The 18,951-nt window shown below is 33.0% G+C and overlaps 1 protein-coding gene across 11 annotated transcripts in view; it reads left to right on the top strand.

Annotated features, from left to right (window-relative positions):
- COL11A1 (collagen type XI alpha 1 chain) overlaps positions 1 to 18,951 on the top strand; it is a 218,987-nt gene that overhangs the window by 89,794 nt on the left and 110,242 nt on the right. For all 11 annotated transcript variants that reach the window (XM_043575696.1, XM_043575701.1, XM_043575700.1 and 8 more), the window contains 15 exons: positions 717 to 758; positions 1,728 to 1,790; positions 2,460 to 2,534; positions 4,119 to 4,202; positions 6,334 to 6,390; positions 9,915 to 9,968; positions 13,431 to 13,484; positions 13,621 to 13,674; positions 13,850 to 13,903; positions 15,099 to 15,152; positions 15,281 to 15,325; positions 16,504 to 16,557; positions 17,031 to 17,075; positions 17,329 to 17,382; positions 17,844 to 17,888. In XM_043575696.1, coding sequence (XP_043431631.1) covers positions 717 to 758; positions 1,728 to 1,790; positions 2,460 to 2,534; positions 4,119 to 4,202; positions 6,334 to 6,390; positions 9,915 to 9,968; positions 13,431 to 13,484; positions 13,621 to 13,674; positions 13,850 to 13,903; positions 15,099 to 15,152; positions 15,281 to 15,325; positions 16,504 to 16,557; positions 17,031 to 17,075; positions 17,329 to 17,382; positions 17,844 to 17,888 — 834 coding nt within the window. The remainder of the gene's footprint in view (positions 1 to 716; positions 759 to 1,727; positions 1,791 to 2,459; positions 2,535 to 4,118; positions 4,203 to 6,333; positions 6,391 to 9,914; positions 9,969 to 13,430; positions 13,485 to 13,620; positions 13,675 to 13,849; positions 13,904 to 15,098; positions 15,153 to 15,280; positions 15,326 to 16,503; positions 16,558 to 17,030; positions 17,076 to 17,328; positions 17,383 to 17,843; positions 17,889 to 18,951) is intronic.

The raw sequence follows: 18,951 nt of genomic DNA, 5'->3' as shown, positions 1-18,951 counted from the left end.
TAGGTTAAAAAGGTATGGCTCTAAGGAGATTAGTGGCTATCTACTGTATTACTCCAAAATCTGATAAATCATGCCATATATTCATCAAAGAATTTTCAAATATTTTTCAGAATGAATTTGCCCTTATTACAAAAAATTACAATCATGTTTTTGAGTGATAAAATAATTTCTGGAAGTAGAATCATAAACATTGTGGAATGAGTTTTTTTATCCTGAGATAGTACTCTATTCTCTTATCTATTTAGGAGCTTATCTCATGTTTATGCCCGATTCTTTTGCTTGGACTTTTTTTTCCTTTTCCCTGAATGAAACTGCTTAGATGCCACCTAACTTCCATTCTTTCATTCAAACAGTAAATAGTTATTAAATCCCGGCTTTGTGTCAGGCATTATTCTGGGTGCCAGGGAGAACTTGGTCAAACGTTTTTGTTTTGTCCTTCTTGGGAGAACTTAGCATATTTTCCTTTTAGTATTACTTTTCTGAATATTTATTCCTTTTCTAATTAGTTCACAGATTCTCTGAGGACAAGGGCTATGTTTTCTATCATTTTAAATTCCCTCCCTTCCCCATAGAAAACTGTTTATAATTGATTTTATATGGTAGAAATAGAGAATTTACTTTTTAAAATGCAATGATGTACTTTGTTAGAGCTGCTTAGACGAGAGGTTACAGGTTACATTTCCCTAGAAATGAATCTCTGTCTTGTTTTATTATAGGGTATGCTTATTGAAGGACCACCAGGGCCTGCAGGACCTGCGGTATGTAAATGTGTTGAGATTATTTTCATCTTGATTTTTTAAATAATCAGACATAACATTTCTATTACATTATTGAATTGATATATTTTATACTAATTTGAGTATTGAATTATAGAGGCAAACATTTTTTCAGAGGGCCTGATGGCCTTAAATTGCTTTCTGATTTGGCTATCCAAATGTTATTATTTTGAGAGCAGTGGAATTAAATTTTGTTTAATTTCTTTTGGAGGGGGCTTCAATATCTCTGCATCCGCTAACCACATTTTCAACTTTCTATCTGAAAGTTATGATAGTGAAAAAAAAATTCTTGTTTCCATTAAAGAGGTAAAGATATATCTCAATAGATGGAGTTGAGAATTCTAAGTAGACAGTAGCAGCCTTATCTGTGCTTCCAAATGGAGTGATTATCAGCTTCCATTGTCACTTCCTAGGAAGGCTCATGTTGCTCAGTGTGTCTTTATTCTCAGATAGTTGTACTGATCTGACAGAAATCTCTATCTTTTGTGGAATTAAATTCTTGTCATCTGAAATGAATATGTTATACTGATGCCTTTAAATACTTTTTATCCAGAAAATGTAAAAATGCCTCCAGGCTAAATGATTTCTACATTTCAACTTTGTTATCACATTTTTGAGGTCTAATTGTCTGAATGTACCATTTGTTCATTAAGAACTGGGAACCAACTTCTACTTCAGTGACTTTGTATTGGTGTGTTCTCCTTTCCTGTATTTCCTTGTAATATTTACCTGTACCCTGAGAGCAGCTTCATAGAGGAAGAGTTAAGCTAGCTACAAAGTGGTTCCTATGTATTGTCTTTTTATAGGAAGATAAATAGGGAAATTGATTGGAAGACCAGTGTATATTTATGAAATATAAAATGAGCTTTTCTTGGATTTTGGTAGGATGAATTTGCCTGAATGATAATGAGATCAGAAATCTGACTCAGATCACGGTTTGTTTCTCTATAGGGTCTTATGGGTCCCCCAGGTCTACAAGGCCCCACTGGACCCCCTGGTGACCCTGGAGAGAGGGTAAGTGAAGGGACTCTTTATAACAAAAGAGTATAACATAAATGAAAATCATTAAAATGTATTCCACAAGTTAAACATGTTATCTTTCTCATGAGAGAAGAGGAAGTCTGTGAACTCAATGTGCAACATTTTGGTTAAATTTTCTAACTATAATTTTAGAAGTGAGGATAAAGAATGTGCACTTATCTATGTTATAATTAATAAGAAAACTTTTATTTTCAATAAATTGCAATGCTGAGATAAACCTGTTACATTAGATTCAGTTATTTAATCTGAATTGAAACCCGTTTTCCACAAACTGTGATGAGTATTTAGCTGGGTTCTGATAAACTGAGTTAATAAGCCTGAATTCTAATTTGAAGAGCATGTCCTGGATAACATGGTGGAATAGACCATTTGTGTTAAGTCTGTCCAAACTCTTCTTGTAAAGCCCCTTCCATTTTTTTCCTCCATCCTTGAATAGCCAATAACTTCGTGCATGATTAAAATCCTGTGAAAGTAGGGAAATGAAAAACAACCCTTTCTAGGTATACTTACTAAAAGGAGATTAACCAAGAAAGGAGGGACAAATGCAAATTAGTTAATGTAGACTAATGTTATTAAAGGTTATTCTGTTTCTAATAAATTTGTTTTAATTTATTTATTAATTTTGCTGATTTACTTTCCTAGGGCCCCCCAGGACGTCCTGGCTTACCAGGGGCTGATGGTCTACCTGGTCCTCCTGGGACCATGTTAATGTTACCGGTATGTTTTCTTTTTTTAATTCTGTAAAGATGATTTAATATTTCATAATCTTATTGCTGAAAAGCATTGTTGAACTGTATTACAGAGCAATTAACTAAAAACCATTGTATGTGGTAGAGATATTTGAAATCATGCAGCCTTTAGAAATTCTAGAAAATTTTATTAAAACAAAATTCTAGTAAACATCAATCTCTGTGTTAGAGCAAAGGTTTCATTATTTCATTAGGCTTTTTTTTTTTTTTTTTTTTTTGAGACAGAGAGGGCTCAAGTGAGTGAGGGGCAGAGAGAGAGGGAGAAAGAAAATCCCATGAGGGGCAGAGAAAGAGTGAGAGAGAGGTAGAGAGGAAGAGAAAGAGAAGTACGGGGCTTAAGCTCACCAGAAGTGGGGCTCCAGCTAAGTCAATGCGGGACTCGAACTCATGAACTGTGAGATCATGACCTGAGGCTGTCAGATGCTTAACCAACTGAGCCACCCAGGCGCCCTTCACTGTTTGATTAGACTTTGACAACAAAGCTTACAGGTTGCTCTTCGTATTTCCAGTCATGTGCTTTATCCTGAGTGGTATGATTAACATACATTTCATGTGATACTTAACATAATATTAAGATGCTGTTTATCACCATAGATACAATAGTTGATACTTTTAAAAGAAGATATATCTGTAGGGTAATTATTCTTTGCTCAAAAATTGTTTGACCATAAGATTGCTTTTTAAAATTGACCTTGTTCTCTGGGGAAAAAAGTGTGATTTATTTGTTTAAATGTAATAAAATTTCAAGTAATAATCATGTAGAGTAAGAAATTGACTCATGCTGCATTTGGAATTAAAATTAAGAAAGCTTTAGAATTTTAGAATTTTATGGAAGGATACAGGGAGGGTGAGTTTCTTATTATAATTATTTGAGAAACAGTAAACAAATGAGTATATCTCAAGGAAGATTTCCTCCGTGTTCATACAGATACTAGAAGTTTTGCTCAACAAAATAACAACTGATCTATAAACACCAATGAACTGAACACACTTGGACTTTTTACAAATGAGTGAATAGAAATGGGTAGCATTTGTGCAGGTAAAATATATGGTGACTTATTCCAGATTTTTCAAAGATTATGGAATATAAAATTGGAAGTCTTGGGGCACCTGGGTGGTTCAGTCAGTTAAGCATCGACTTTGGCTCAGGTCATGATCTCAGGGTTGGTGTGTTCGACCCCGCATCAGGCTCTGTGCTGACAACTCAGAGCCTGGAGCCTGCTTTAGATTCTGTGTCTCCCTCTTTCTCTGCCCCTCCCCTGCACACACTCTGTGTCTCTCTCTCTCTCAAAAATAAATAAACATTAAAATGAATGAATGAATGAGTGAATGAATGAAAATTGGAAGTTTCTTTTCTATAAATGGTAAAACATGGTCTAGGGAACTTGTGATATGGGCAGGAGAACCCCCCCAAAAATCTAGGTATTTTGATTCATAATAAAGTTATCTTGTACTTTTATAAAACCACACCATTTTCAGGAAGCAGTTTTTAATCTAGTAATTAAGGCACCTATTTGAAAATGGCTAATTTTGAGCTTCTTTATTTTCTTAGTTTCGTTATGGTGGCGATGGTTCCAAAGGACCAACCATCTCTGCTCAGGAAGCTCAGGCACAGGCGATTCTTCAGCAGGCTCGGGTAAGAAGGAATAAACATGTATTCCTATAAACTGATATATGTCAGATTGTGTGTGCATGCTTGTGTGTGTGTGTGTGTGTGTGTGTCTGCATCTGGAGGATGCTACTATTATAAACAAAACACTTCCGAAAAGTTCATTGAATTTTAGCTATAAAAATTGCTAAGATTATATCTATTTTTCCAGTGGGAATATTTTCTTTAATTGAATACTAAAATTAAATGATTGACCCTGGCAGTATTGCCATATATAATTCTGGCAATAACACACAAACAATAACACACATTTTTCTAAAATTTTTTCAGAGTACTGATGGATTTATACCTAGCACTTTTTCACATACAGTTTTTCTCTGCTAAGACAGAATTTGATGATTAAAAAAAAAGTAAGAGAAGAAGGTTTGAAATAATTTTTTCCTCCTAATCTTCTAAATTATTCAGGATATCCTGAACAAGCCAGCAAATTAAGTTTTTTAAGCATTATCATATAGGAAAGAATCCTTCAAATATGTATTTAAGTTCTAATTGTTATAATCTATAGTGTTTTTGCAAAATCCATTTAGTTTATAGATCCTTCATTAGTTGAAAGCTTCCACTATCTCTATCTTATACAGATTTTATACCTAAGGAAATCTTATTTTATACATGTCTTATACATAAGGAAATTTAAATAGTGGATGAGGAAAGAGTTGAAAGTCATATAATACTTTTATTTGTAGTAGGGGTTTTGGTTTTTTTAAGGAAAAAGGAAATAAATGGCTCACATTTGGTATGGATACAATTACCCACTTTCTAAGTGACATAAATCATTTCTGTAATAACTTTGTATAAATTTATGAATATATAAAATTTATCATTTGTGTATTTTATACACATATAGTTTTATTGTGTATGTGTATAAAATATCTGAAAACATAAGTGAAGGTTGCAATTCACTCTCATATTTATTTATATATTTACTAAGTCTATTAATCTGCAAAGATTCCATTATTTGATTACATCCTGTATAAAGACAGAAAACTTTAAGTGTTTTTGACCTTGGCGTAACACATCCCTAAAAATATTTAAAATAATTTGCTAATGATTCCTACAATTCATCTTATAATTTATATTACTTTCAACAAACTTAAGATAATTATTTGAGCTTAAATGTTTTATGAGGCCATTAAATTCCTCCTTTTATTAGTCCTTTTATCCTACTTGTAAATAGGTAGCAAGCATTATAATTCCAATTTTTCAGATATTTAATCTCAAGGATTAAGAAGTATATTGTCAAAAATCTCATGGTGAGTCAGTAGTGGAACCTTGGAGATCCTACTGTTTTTATCTTGTGCACTTTTCTAATATGATTTTACATATTGTTTCTATTACAGTATTATTTTTGATATCTGTTTTGATAATCTAAATATTCATCTTTTGGAATCACTAATATTCAAAGATAGCTCACCATACTAATTTAACATCTATTGAATATTTATCCTTTGTACTCCACTTGTTCCAGCTTTTCAAATATGCTAATTTCACATTTCTAATATTCAGTATCAAAAGTGCATGTGATCAATCTATCATGCCTATGATTATACAAAATGAATGTGTTTTTCTTGTAATGTTAAATTTGAGATTTGTTAAAAAGAAGTGTTATGAGCATATTTTCTGATCAATTTTGCTTGCTATCTGGCTTTAATCGTCAATAGTTTTTCCTAAATATTGCTAGAAACTTTTTATTTCAAGCACCTCAAATTGTTCATCTCTAAAAGGATTTTCGATGATAATTGTGCCAACATGTTTAAGAGAAGTCTATATGTTATTGTGAAGTATGCTTCAGAGTAGAAAAATTACAGGATATTAGGTTTCTTGTACTGAAATCTATTTTAACTTTTATCATTGAATAAATCATAATAGTATATGGTACAAGATTGTATACAAGCTATAACAGTTGAGAGCAAATCTGATAGATCATTTGTCATTCTAGAAGCTTGTAATTCTTCAGTTATCAGGCACTCTTTCTAGATTGTAGCTAATATACCTTTGTTTATTATCTGTTACTTACAGGTAGCTTGTGCAAATGAATATTGTGGTTTACTATTCTTGTCCAAAAAGGGCATCCCTGAGTTTGATATACTTTATTTTCTAGATTGCTCTGAGAGGTCCACCCGGCCCAATGGGTCTAACTGGAAGACCGGGTCCTGTGGTAGGTTACTCAATAAGATAATGTGTGTTTAAATTTACATAGTAGTATTTCCTTGTGCAACTTTGGCCAAGCATTGTTCATATTTCTAGCTGATAAAAATAGGATATGCATATCTACCTATGCTTGATTTTGTTCCTCTTTTTAAAGTCTATTTCAATTTAGTCCTCAGTAAGTTTTGATAAAAAAAGTTTCACTGAAGAATTTTCAAATCAAATACATACAGTGAAAAAAACAATTGAGTCACATGTCTATTAATTTTTGAAGTATAATTATAATTTATTTGCATAACATTCCAAGTTATTAAAATTCAGTTTTACATTAAATTATTGAGACTTAATTTTATGTTAAATAGAATTTTCATTAAAAAAGAAAAAAAGTATTTGAAGTCAGTTAAATTATTCCATAATTTGGGAAGCAAGCAGGATACTTGGCTTAAACTTCAGTTTGCCTTCCATATTCCACAAAGTACTTCAGATATTAGAGAAATTAATTTGTCTTCTGGAGACTCTTGGAAAATGACAGTGTTTTATTTTTCCATACAAGCTTGCTAACAAGCTAATATTTTCCAAGTGGTTTTTAATATAAAAAATCTCCAAATATTTTGAAACTTTTACCAAATGTTGAGCAGTGTAGCAATTCACAAAAAACACAAAGGTTCTTTTCAAGTCATGTTTTTCCTTAAGGGAAAAGAAGACTGCATGAGTCAAACCTTGCTTCTGATTGATCTTACAATTAATTAAATAAATAATTTCTCTCTTTAATATTTATTTTTCTATATAAAGAGCTATTCCTCCTGTTCTTTCATATGATTTTATATGCTTTCAGTATGTTTTATTGAAATAATGGTATTTATAGAAATTATTACTATGAACATTAAAATCTTAACATGTGATTTACTTAGTAGACACAGCAAAATAATTTTACTCAAGTTTACATCAAGTGAATAGTCTTCTAATTATTTAGTTTGTTTTACTGATCTTATTAAGGTGATAAATAGTTTTCTTCATGTATTTTATTCAAAGGTTTGTTAATGTAGTTTACATAAACTATGGTAATCTTAATTCAGTCTTAAAATTCGTACATCTTATACATTTTGAAGGGGCATACACTCAATCATATGGGCTCATGTAGAACATATGTTCTGGGAAAGTAATAAACATGGAAGACTCTATGTTACTTAACAAAGGAAGAAATGAAGTTAATACTTCATTGTTTGTTAGTGATAACTCAAATTTACGACTGAGGAAAGTCAGCAGTATGCAAATGTTTTATAAATCTGTGGCAGAAGAATTATCTATATATTTTATTAAAAAAAAGCTCCTGGGCCCTTAACTTGAGATTCTGATGATAAAGGTTCAGGGTTCAAAGTGGCAAACTATATTTTTAATGAGTGCACCAGGCTAATTCTTACAGTCAAGCATGTTTGGGAAATACTGCCATATGTTACATAATTTAAAAATATCAGTCAAGGATCTCTAAAACTGCATTTTCCAAAGGAATTTTCCTATGTATCATCCTGACAAGGATAAGCTCAGCAGATTTGTAGAGGGTCAGGGCAGTGATGAGCAGAAGCAGTGAAAGCATTTTCATTAGCGGTTCCTGTTTTCACCACCCGTTTGAGGGTCAGCCATTCCCAGTTTGTTGGCAGAAAGGAAACATTGGCAACCATGTACACATTCTTAGTGTCAAACATCGGATACAAGACTAATTAATTTTACTACCTAAGCCTTTGTTATGGAAAGTGTTAGCTTCCTTAAATATTAAAGGTAGGTATTGAGAGAAAAACATCATATTGTTTCTTTTCAGTTTTCTCCTCTATTATCCTTTCTCCAAAGCATCAAATTACTAGAGACTGTCAAATTCTAGAGTCTTAAAATATTTTATATAAAAGAAACAGAGTCGGGGCGCCTGGGTGGCTCAGTCAGCTAGTCATCTGACTTCGGCTCAGGTCATGATCTCACCACTTGCGAGTTCAAGCCCCACGTTGGGCCAGATCTGTGCTGTCAGCTCAGACCCTGGAGCCTGCTTCAGATTCTGTCTCTTTCTCTCTCTCTCTCTGCTCCTCCCCCACTCATCCTGTCTCTCTGTCTCTCAAAAATAAAATAAAACATTTAAAAAAATTTAAAAAAAAGAAACAGAGTCTACATCACTATATTAAGATACAAACATATGCATTCTTCCAATGAAAAATTCTTAATTCAATTGTTTTTTTCAATTGCTTTTCTAGACAAATGGAGGCTTATAAATATGCAAGAAACATAGAAAATATTGTGGTTATTTTCGAATTCTGTTACTGTCAATTATTGCATGATAATTTTTAGAGTGTTTAGACAAAGTAATTATAATTTGTTGAGTAGGTAGTCCTTATATAGAGAGAATATAATGCAATAAATTAACTATCCTATAATTGTGTTCAACTCATTGATTCATAATCTGATTTAATATAGAATCCCAGGTTTTCTGTTGAAAAAACTTAGTTGCAAGAATTCTTAATTAGGAGCTTGAAGGCTATTATTCTATAATTTTTAAGATTAGAATATTCCTGTTATTTGACTTTTTTGTATTTTTTAGGAGTCAGATTAATAGTTATTTTACTTTGGAGCCACCAGGAGGCTCTAGATAGCTAACATTTTCAGACTTAGCACAATTTTGATCTTTTTGTATGATGATTCAATGCACTATTATTTGAATATGTATTGATTTAAATAAATCAGAAACTTCTTAAACACCTAAAATATACTTCTTCAGTACAAAGTAACTATTATCACCATGTTTAATTTTAATGTCCTAAATCTTTTTAGGGGAATGGACAGTCTGGTATTTATTTTTAAAACCCACAACACTTTTATAAATTGATTTTATATTTTTTCCAGTTAATGTGCTAGGTTTTTGTTGTACTTTTTTGAGTTATGTATACATTTGTAAGAAGTTTTTGTCATAAGGACTTATTCTTCTGGGAAATAAACAAACCATTTTGGGAAAAAATGCTTTGACGTTATTTCAGGACAATTGTAATGATGGTGGTAGCATCTGTTCTTGACATTTTATTGCTATAGAATTCAGTGTCTGAGAAATTTCTGAGTATAAAAGCAATAGCATTTCACCAAGTCCTGGCTGTGTAAATAGATGCAGCATATACCTGATTCAGTAAAAATGTGTTGCCTCTGTACTGCATCACAGCTTAATAATAAATAATGCCTTGTGTATTATCATAAGTACTGTGATGGTGCACACATTAAAGAAAATTTCAATGTGATTTCTCATGAAATTGGCTTCTGTGTAATTATGTGTAAAATGGAGACTTAAAATACAGCTTTCACACTGAATACATTCAAAATCTGAGAAAAGATGTATTTCAATGAAACAGGACTTAAAATTTTATTGTATTAATTAATAAAATTATACTAATTTGATGAAATATATGTTGAACAGTGTTTAACCATTTCATGTGAAAATGGTAGGGTGAAATTGGTTAGGGAAATATTACTCAATTAAATTATTATATCCTTACTTTTTCTCTGCAGGGGGGGCCTGGTTCATCTGGTGCCAAAGGTGAGAGTGGTGATCCAGGTCCTCAGGTAAAAAAACTAATGTATTTCACTTATCTTATTTTTGACTTCATTTTATCCAGTAGGATAATTGAAGTATCTGCCATCTGTTTTATGAGTAAAGAAATTACATTACTTTTAAGTTCACATCACCTCCTTTAATTGAAAAATCCCTAGTGGCCAGTCGACTGCCAATAACTTGATTAATTTAAACAATATTAAAAGAAGATAATAAGCTGGGATGGGAAAGGCTTGATAGTAATAGGCCTTCAGAATCTTAAACTGGCTTGAGATTGTACAGAGCAGAGAACTACTGCAGTTGTACTACTTAGAGGCCCTGTCTCAAACCCACGATATTTTCTGTGGAAAGTGAACCTAGCATATAGTTTCAGAAACAATATTTAACATACTTAAAAGAAGCTAACTTCAAACCTTTTGTATAACTGAGGAAATTATGAGAATTGAAAACATCTGAGCTGAAATTTCAAAAACAGATCTTAGGTTATATTACATGGTACCAAGTTAAAAGTATTGTCTTTCCTTTAATGATAATAAGTAGAAACATTCAATATAAGCACATTAGGAAGTATACTCATTCTAGAAAACAGAAAAACAAAATGTGACATTTTAAAAATACATTTATTTTTATCTTTATTTTTTAAATGTTTATTTGTTTTTGGAGGAGAGAGAGAATGCGAGCGGGGGAGGGGCAGAGAGAGTGGGAGACACAGAATCCAAAGCAGACTCCAGGCTCTCAGCACAGAGCCCAGCAGGAGGCTTGAAATCAGGAGCTGTGAGATCATGACCTGAGTGGAAGTCAGACGCTTAACTGACTGAGCCACCCAGGTGCCCCCCAAATACATTTATTTTTAAATGAAAATACTTCTACTTTTTTTTTTTTTTTTTACATTTGTTTATTTATTTTGGAGAGACAGCGAGAGACACAGCATGAGCAGGGGAGGGGCAGAGGGAGAGGGAGACAGAATATGAAGCAGGCTTCAGGCTCTGAGCTGTTAGCACAGATCCCAACGCTAAGCTTGAACTCATGAACCATGAGATCATGACCTGAGCTGAAGTAGGACACTTAACTGATTGAGTCACCTAGGTGCCCTAAATGAAAATACTTCTTGATATACTCAATAAATAGAAATTCAGATTGCGCTGAAGGAACTCTCAAGTGGCCATCCACTAATTATTTTTCTTTTCCCTAAAATTACTTTTATTTTGGGGGACACCTGGGTGGCTCAGTCGGTTGAATGTCTGACTTCAGCTCAGGTCATGATCTCACTGTTCCAAGCCCCATGTCGGGCTCTGTGCTGACAGCTCAGAGCCTGCAGTCTGCTTTGGATTCTGTGTCTCCGTCTCTTTGCCCCTCCCCAGCTCGCACTCCGTCTCTGTCTCTCAAAAATAAATAAATGTAAAAAAATCTTTTTTTAATAAAATTAATTTTATTTTTAAAATATTAAAAGGTGAAAATGAATTTCAACACCAGTGTATATTCATTGTAACCACTACCATAATCATCAGGAGAGAGAATGGCTCAATAACCTAAATAATTTCTTGGAGCCAACACTTAATGATCACATCTCCCTCCTCCACCCTTAATACCTGACAGTCACTGATCTTTTCTTTATTACTACACTTTTATCTTTTCAAGAATACTGTACAAATGAAATCATGCATTATGTAACCTTTGAAGCCTGGCTTCTTTCATTTACCATGGTGCCTTTGAGATTCATCACAGTTGATAAGTGCATCAATAGTTCATTCTTTTTTGTTGCTGAGTAGTATTCCTTTATATGGTTACACCACAATTTGTTTTGGAATTAGAAAAAAAATCAAAGAAAATTGAGAAAGATATTTGGGTGATTCAGAACATGGCAGCCTTCTATTTCATGCTTGGTTAATATTGCCAGAGGGGTATAGAAAGCATTGGAACTTAACTGAGAATTGCATAAAAATACTGAAGTGTCACTATATGAAAATCTAGGGAGCTTAATCTTTTGCAAAATTTGTAAATTTTTCATCAAATTTACCCCTTTATAAAATAGTTGAATCTGAAAACATTTTGCAGTAGTTTTTGTGGCTTTTGTGGCTTTCCTTGACTCAAGTCCAGAGAGATACAATATCAAGTGAAGAAGGATCATTTTCATTAAAAACTAAGATTTGTCCTGTTAGTATTGCCCTTTGCTTTCCAGCTGAGATATAGGGTAGAGTCATTTCACAACAATAATTTTCTTAGAAAGGTATATTCTTTTAAACTCCAATTATCAGATAACCTTAATTTCATATTTCTATAACCAACATTTTACAAGGATGATAAAAAATATTTGTAACTTCAAATGTGTGTTACATTTGCTACCACACTCATCATATGCATATTGTTTAAATTAACTTTAAAAATGGGGCGCCTGGGTGGCGCGGTCGGTTGAGCGTCCGACTTCAGCCAGGTCACGATCTCGCGGTCCGTGAGTTCGAGCCCCGCGTCGGGCTCTGGGCTGATGGCTCAGAGCCTGGAGCCTGTTTCCGATTCTGTGTCTCCCTCTCTCTCTGCCCCTCCCCAGTTCATGCTCTGTCTCTCTCTGTCCCCAAAATAAATAAACGTTGAAAAAAAAAAATTTAAAAAGGATATAAAGGCCTATATAATGTTTACTCTGGAACTACATTTGATCTGTTATTAAATGTGTAATTTTATTTTAAAAAACATGTAGATCAATCCCCACAAAAGACATTGTTTGTTGACATAACATTGTATTCTACTGCTCCAAGAAAGAAACATACAGAGAATATTTAGCCTTTGATCTGAAATGACATGGTTCCAGACAATAATTTGCATTAGGGATCACCAAATCATCCTGCAGCATTTTGTAGGTGATTGAGAGAAACATGTATCAGTCACTATGCTAAGTTGTAGGAGTATAATGGAGAAAAGACAGATGTAATGTAAAACCACTACAGCAGTTAACAATTTAATGGGAGATTCAATTATGAAAAATGGCAGTTATAATCCATGTGATAAGTCAAATAAAAGAATAAATACATAGGAGAGGATCTCCAAAAAATAAAGGGAAAGATGAAAGAAAAGTGATTGGAAAGAAAAGAGAAAATAGATGGGTAGTTAAGAGTGTTTTCAAGGGAAATGTAAAAAAACTCAAGTTTTTGAGAATAAAATGAGTAGTTGAGGAATTTTTTAAATGTTAAAATATTACTTTTTATTACTTTTATTTAAATGTAATCAGCTGTCTCTAGAAACTTAACAAAATAATATGACTCTTTTTTGTGGCAAGAAGCCTTTTAGAAAAATTATTCTTTTGTCTTCTGCTTTATCTGAGCTTTTACTCAGCTTTTATAAGCTGAAATAATTTTCTTTATTTTAAAGTGATTAAGGTAAAGCTAAGAGAACATACATTTCTAAAACCATGTCTCTCAATGTGATTCAGTTTATTGATAAAAAATTCCATAAAATGAATAAATTATGATGTTTTGATATAGGGCCCTCGTGGTGTTCAAGGTCCACCTGGCCCAACGGGAAAACCTGGAAAAAGGGTATGACTGGTTTTTATTGTGTATTTTGAGGGCATCTGAAATCATCAGTTATCTTGTTTGTTGTTGTTGTTGTTGTTGTTGTTTCTTTGTGCCAGTAGGAATCCTTTTTGCTTAGTCATGTTCTTGGCATTATCAGGGTCGTCCAGGTGCTGATGGAGGAAGAGGCATGCCTGGAGAACCTGGGGCAAAGGTCAGGAGCTCACACATTTGTATATTCAGATCTTGTATGTCAGTTCACCTCTGAAAATTTTATATTTTAAAACGGAGTTTCTTGATATCAATGAATATTTCACAATTAAATTACAGTATAGAATTAGATTGGGAATATGATGATGATGATGATGATGATGATGTTTATTTTACAGGGTGATCGAGGATTTGATGGACTTCCGGGTCTGCCAGGTGACAAAGGTCACAGGGTAATATATACTATTCTGTTACTTTGCATACAGGGACAATATAGGAATGTTATGAACTATTTTAGAATCATTGGACTTTAAGAAATAAAAAATAATAATTTAAATATTTGTAAAGACAATAATTTAGTAAATTACTGCATCTTCTATATACTGGAAGAAAGATAAGTAGAATTACAATGTAGAATTACAGATGTAATACCAATATGAGTTCTTTAATTATTTTTAGACATTAATCATGTAAATATAAGTTCTGGCATAATCTTTATGTACATGTATGTGAAAGATATGTTTATAGAAAGACAAGAGTGGAGATTTAATTTTGCCTCTTATTTTTTGATAATCACCTTAATTTCCCTCTTATATTTTATGTGTGGACATATACTCAATAGAGTCCTCTTTAGGCAGTCTGTCATTAATATACTGGACACTGTATTTTATTATCCTAAGTTAAATGGTACCCATTGACAGAGACACCACAAGCTATTTCTTGTGATAATATGAGCTTGCAATCCAACACAAGACCTTATAATTTGCAAAAGCTAAATAAACCACCATGCTGAACAGGAATCTAGGGGATATTTTTAGTGGGAAATTAAACTAAGAGGCAGTCTCTCAAAGAACAGCTTTGGACCTTCACATTTTTCTTCTTCAGAAGTTAAGAATGAAGATAAGACAAACTTTATGTAAATTAAAGAACATAAAAAAAAAGAAAGAAACAGAAAAGAGAACATTATGGAAGCCTAGTAAGATATTTAGTGTATACCTACTATATGTCAAGAGAAATATACAATATTCTTTTTTAAAAAATCCAAAATTTCTTTAGTCTTGAGTTGTGCTGATTGTTATGAATTATTTTAGAAGCAGAAAAAAAATAAAGTCAACCAAGTATATCTCTGTTTAAAACAATCGTCAGCAAAATAACTTTCTAAATGATTTAGTTTGTAATAATTATGTTAGGTATTTTATTTAAACCTTTTTGCTTTTAGAATTGAAGGAACTTTTTTTCTAGCATAGTAATATATAAAATCAGTTAATGTAAAAATATGATTTATCTTTCCAGTGTCCTGAGAAGGACAAAGAAATCATAAGTTTTTCCACCAAATGGTCTGTTATATTCAGCAGGATAGCTATAGGGTAGACTTCTGAATATTCTGCTTTATTTCATTTTCTAATCGTATTTGTATTTGTTTAATAGGGTGAACGGGGTCCGCAAGGTCCTCCTGGTCCCCCTGGAGAAGATGGAATGAGGGTATATGAAACTTCATTTCTTTTAAGAAATATTTAAAATGAAAACATAAGAGAACAAAGTTTATCAATTCTTGTTGAATTGATATATTGTCTAATTGCATTACCTCCCATTCATTTTGTCAATGACAGGGAGAAGATGGAGAAATCGGACCGAGGGGTCTTCCAGGTGAAGCTGTAAGCAACTTTCTTTCTTTTAAATGATACCCTAGTTTGGAAAAATAGTGACTGGTGTCATACATGTATAGTCACTAATAAACTCAGGTGACTATAGAAGTCTTACCTAAGCTAACCAGGCAGTTGTTATGGGAAAACATTTTAAAAGAAAGGCACATAGAGTTCCAAGTTATAGAGAAAATCAGAGGTAACGTCTTTTCAGCCAAAGAACTTACCTAGTTTTTGTTGCTGTTTCTTTGTTTTATTTTATTTTTTATATCATCAGTAGCTCCAGAATCTATATGTTTAGGATAAATGGATCTCATAACCAGAAGAAACAAAAAATTTACAAGCTTAGTATATATCATATATAAGGATGACATGTGCTAAATTATATTATTTTTTCCACCAAATTATATAAATGAGGAAACTGATTGGGAAGGTTTACCCAAAACTAATCAAAACACCAGACTAGAACCCAGGCCTCTTAATTTCAGTCCAAGCTTGCCACATTATATGGCCTGTCAACGCAAAGGCATAATAGTTCAAGGGAATATGAGAGGTAATAAATTACTGTACTGATTTTTCTAAAGAAGGAAAAGAAGAGAAGATAGAGGAGGGGAAAAAAGAAAAGGAGATATTGATTAATTTTAAATAATAATAATTAAAAACAATCTTCTCTCAGGAGAATGGCTTCTATAATCTGTATATATAGTTTTCCAGCTGTCTGTTTCTTTCCCTTTGTGAATATTCTCTCAAGACGAAATATACCTAAATATGAAATGAGTGAAAATCAGGATTTTTCTATTTGTATAATTTATTTGATTGAAATATAATACTTAGTAAGATTCAGTATTGCCATTCCAATCGGAAAATGACACAAAAGTGGCATAAAATATGAAATTATTTCCTATTTAAAAATTTCCCAAGTGATTTATATGTAGATTTATAGAATCAAAGATACACAGTGTATGTGCTAAAACTCCCTGCTACCCATTCTGGCTTTTGGATCAGCATAAACATGAGATATTTGTGTTACATAAAAATGGTATTTTAAACACTACTTGCCATGTGTTAATAAAAGATGTATAGATATTTTTGCTCCAAACATCGCATTAAAATGTCTTTAGAGGAGGAAGTGTACTTTGAGCGCATTCCTTATGAGGACATGCTTTTTTTTTTTTTTTTTTTCGTTCTAGGGTCCTCGAGGTTTGCTGGGACCAAGGGGGACTCCAGGACCTACAGGGCAGCCTGTATGTATTGCTGGAAATATTCAGAATTTTCTAGGAAAAGCTTGTTGTCACTCTTTAAAGCCCAAGGCCATGACAGCTTTCAGTAGACAGCTAAGTGTTTACTGCCTTATTGTATTCTGAGACCTAATGATGCTGCCTATTGGTTACACTGATCATTCTCCACTCTACCCCTTTCTTTATTTTCTCCTCCTTTTTGTTTATCCACTTCACTGTTTCATGTTAAATTTCTAACACACAGTACAAAATGCTGCTAGGTTGTCTCCATGTGGACACAGAAAGGAGAATATAGACCTTACCTTTTATCTCATCTCCTCTAAATCCTAAAATGAGTTTTAGTCACCCTAGACTAGTGGGTGCCATGCTATTAGGTTAGTCTTTTGATTTTCTGTTGAGGGATTTAAACTTATAAACATCCATATGTATATTATATACATATACATATATATATATATTTTTTTTTTCCTTCATTGAAGGGTATTGCAGGTGTAGACGGCCCCCCAGGACCAAAAGGAAACATGGTATGTAGATAACATCTGTAAAATAACTCATTTCTGCCATCTAGGTTCTAACAAATCACTTTTGTTGCTAAGTCTAAAATAAAAATTTCTTACATTTTGCTAAGTCCATTAAGTTCTGCTAGCATTAATATTTCAAGTTTTTCAGATTCTCCATAGGGAAAACTGATTTAGGGACTGATTTTCAATTGAGAAGAAAAAAAAAAAACTATGCGAAATAGCCCTATTAAAGACTCTTTATATTTTCCTGTGGCAGGGTCCCCAAGGGGAGCCTGGACCTCCAGGTCAGCAAGGGAATCCAGGACCTCAGGTAAGTCTAAGCCACTGCAGCTCCTTTGAGATAATGGGGTAAGATCGTATCTTTTCGTGAGAAAACTAACAGCCTCAAAAATTCTGTGTAGGGCTGAAAATGTTTACAGCGTGAAAGTAGGAAGGCGATTCTTCCCCCCCCCCCCCCTTTTTTTAAATTAAGCAAATGTGCAGAGGCCCCTTTTTTCCAAGAATAAAATGAGTCATTCAGTGTTCATGGAATGCCAGGGCGAAAGCCACACCTGCAGAAGGGTCTGAATCGGATCACATTACAATCACGCTGCCAAAAGAGTAGCTTGTGTAAAATGCCTCATAGTGTTCCAAAACTTTCTGGGAAATGTGGGGAATGTATACAGATTCTCATAACTCATTGCATGTGAAATAGAAGGTTATTTTACTTTTTTAAAAAATTCGTTCTTATGATGTGATTCCTGACATGTGAAATAAATTCTTTTAAAATAGGGTCTTCCTGGTCCACAAGGTCCAATTGGTCCTCCTGGTGAAAAAGTAAGTTAACTCTGTTTGTTCTAGTAATCTGGCGACCAATTTCGGGTTGTCAACCTTAGCCAGATGCAATGCCTTGCCGTCTGGTTTTGATAAGATGTTGAGATGGCTCAGCACATAAGGAAATAATCCAGAGTAAAACCTTGAGGGTACAGTGTGAGGGGAAGCCATTCATGCATCTCTGAACTATAAATGATAAAATATCACATATTTCCATTTGGATAGCTTCCAAATGTGACATTCTCAGCTATATTAATTTTAGAAATGTACTGGAATGAATGAATGCTTTCTCTTCCTTTCGGTTCTCCTTTTCTTTCTCATTATTTAAAAAATGTCATTAGATTTGCTGTGACAAAGGGTTTTTTAGGAAGATCTGATTAAGGGAAAATTGTGAAGTTATGGTTCCCACCATTTTTTATGTATAAATGGCAAAGAATGTTCTTGTTAATAACTCAATGTCTGGATCAAAAAAATAATAAATCTTTAATTAAAAAGATGTTTTTCTCTGATTTCTTCTGCCAGATTCCTTAAGTAATATTCCTGTCCCCTATAGTTACAGTACAATGTTAACAGGTTCTTTTTAATGTCTTTTTCCCCTTACTTGTGTTGATTTATGTGAACATATAATTTAAAAAAAATAAACAGTTTTACTGGGGTGTAATTTCATACCATAAAATTTCACTCATTGTGAGTGTACTGGCCAATGATTTTCAGTAAATATATAGAGTTGTGCCACAATCACAATTTTAGACCATTTATACCACCCCAGAAAGAAACTTTATGTCAATATGCACTTGTGTTCTACCCACTTAGACAACCACTAGACTTAGACAACCACTAATCTGTTTTCTGTCTTTATAGATTTGTCTTTACTGGGCATTTAATGTGAATGAAATACAGGAGTGAATATAAAATATGAATTTAATCATATAAATGAATATAATATGTGACCTTTGAGTCTGATTTCTTTCATTTGACTTAAAGTTTTTGAGGCTTATTATGTTGCAACATACATCATTTTTTTTTTTGCTCCTTTTTATTGCCAAATGGTTTCCATTAATGGAAT

Source organism: Prionailurus bengalensis, chromosome C1 (assembly GCF_016509475.1).
Source record: "Prionailurus bengalensis isolate Pbe53 chromosome C1, Fcat_Pben_1.1_paternal_pri, whole genome shotgun sequence".
NCBI lineage: Eukaryota > Metazoa > Chordata > Mammalia > Carnivora > Felidae > Prionailurus > Prionailurus bengalensis.
The sequence above is the reverse complement of the archived record's forward strand: the minus strand, read 5'-3'. Positions and strand labels throughout refer to the sequence as shown.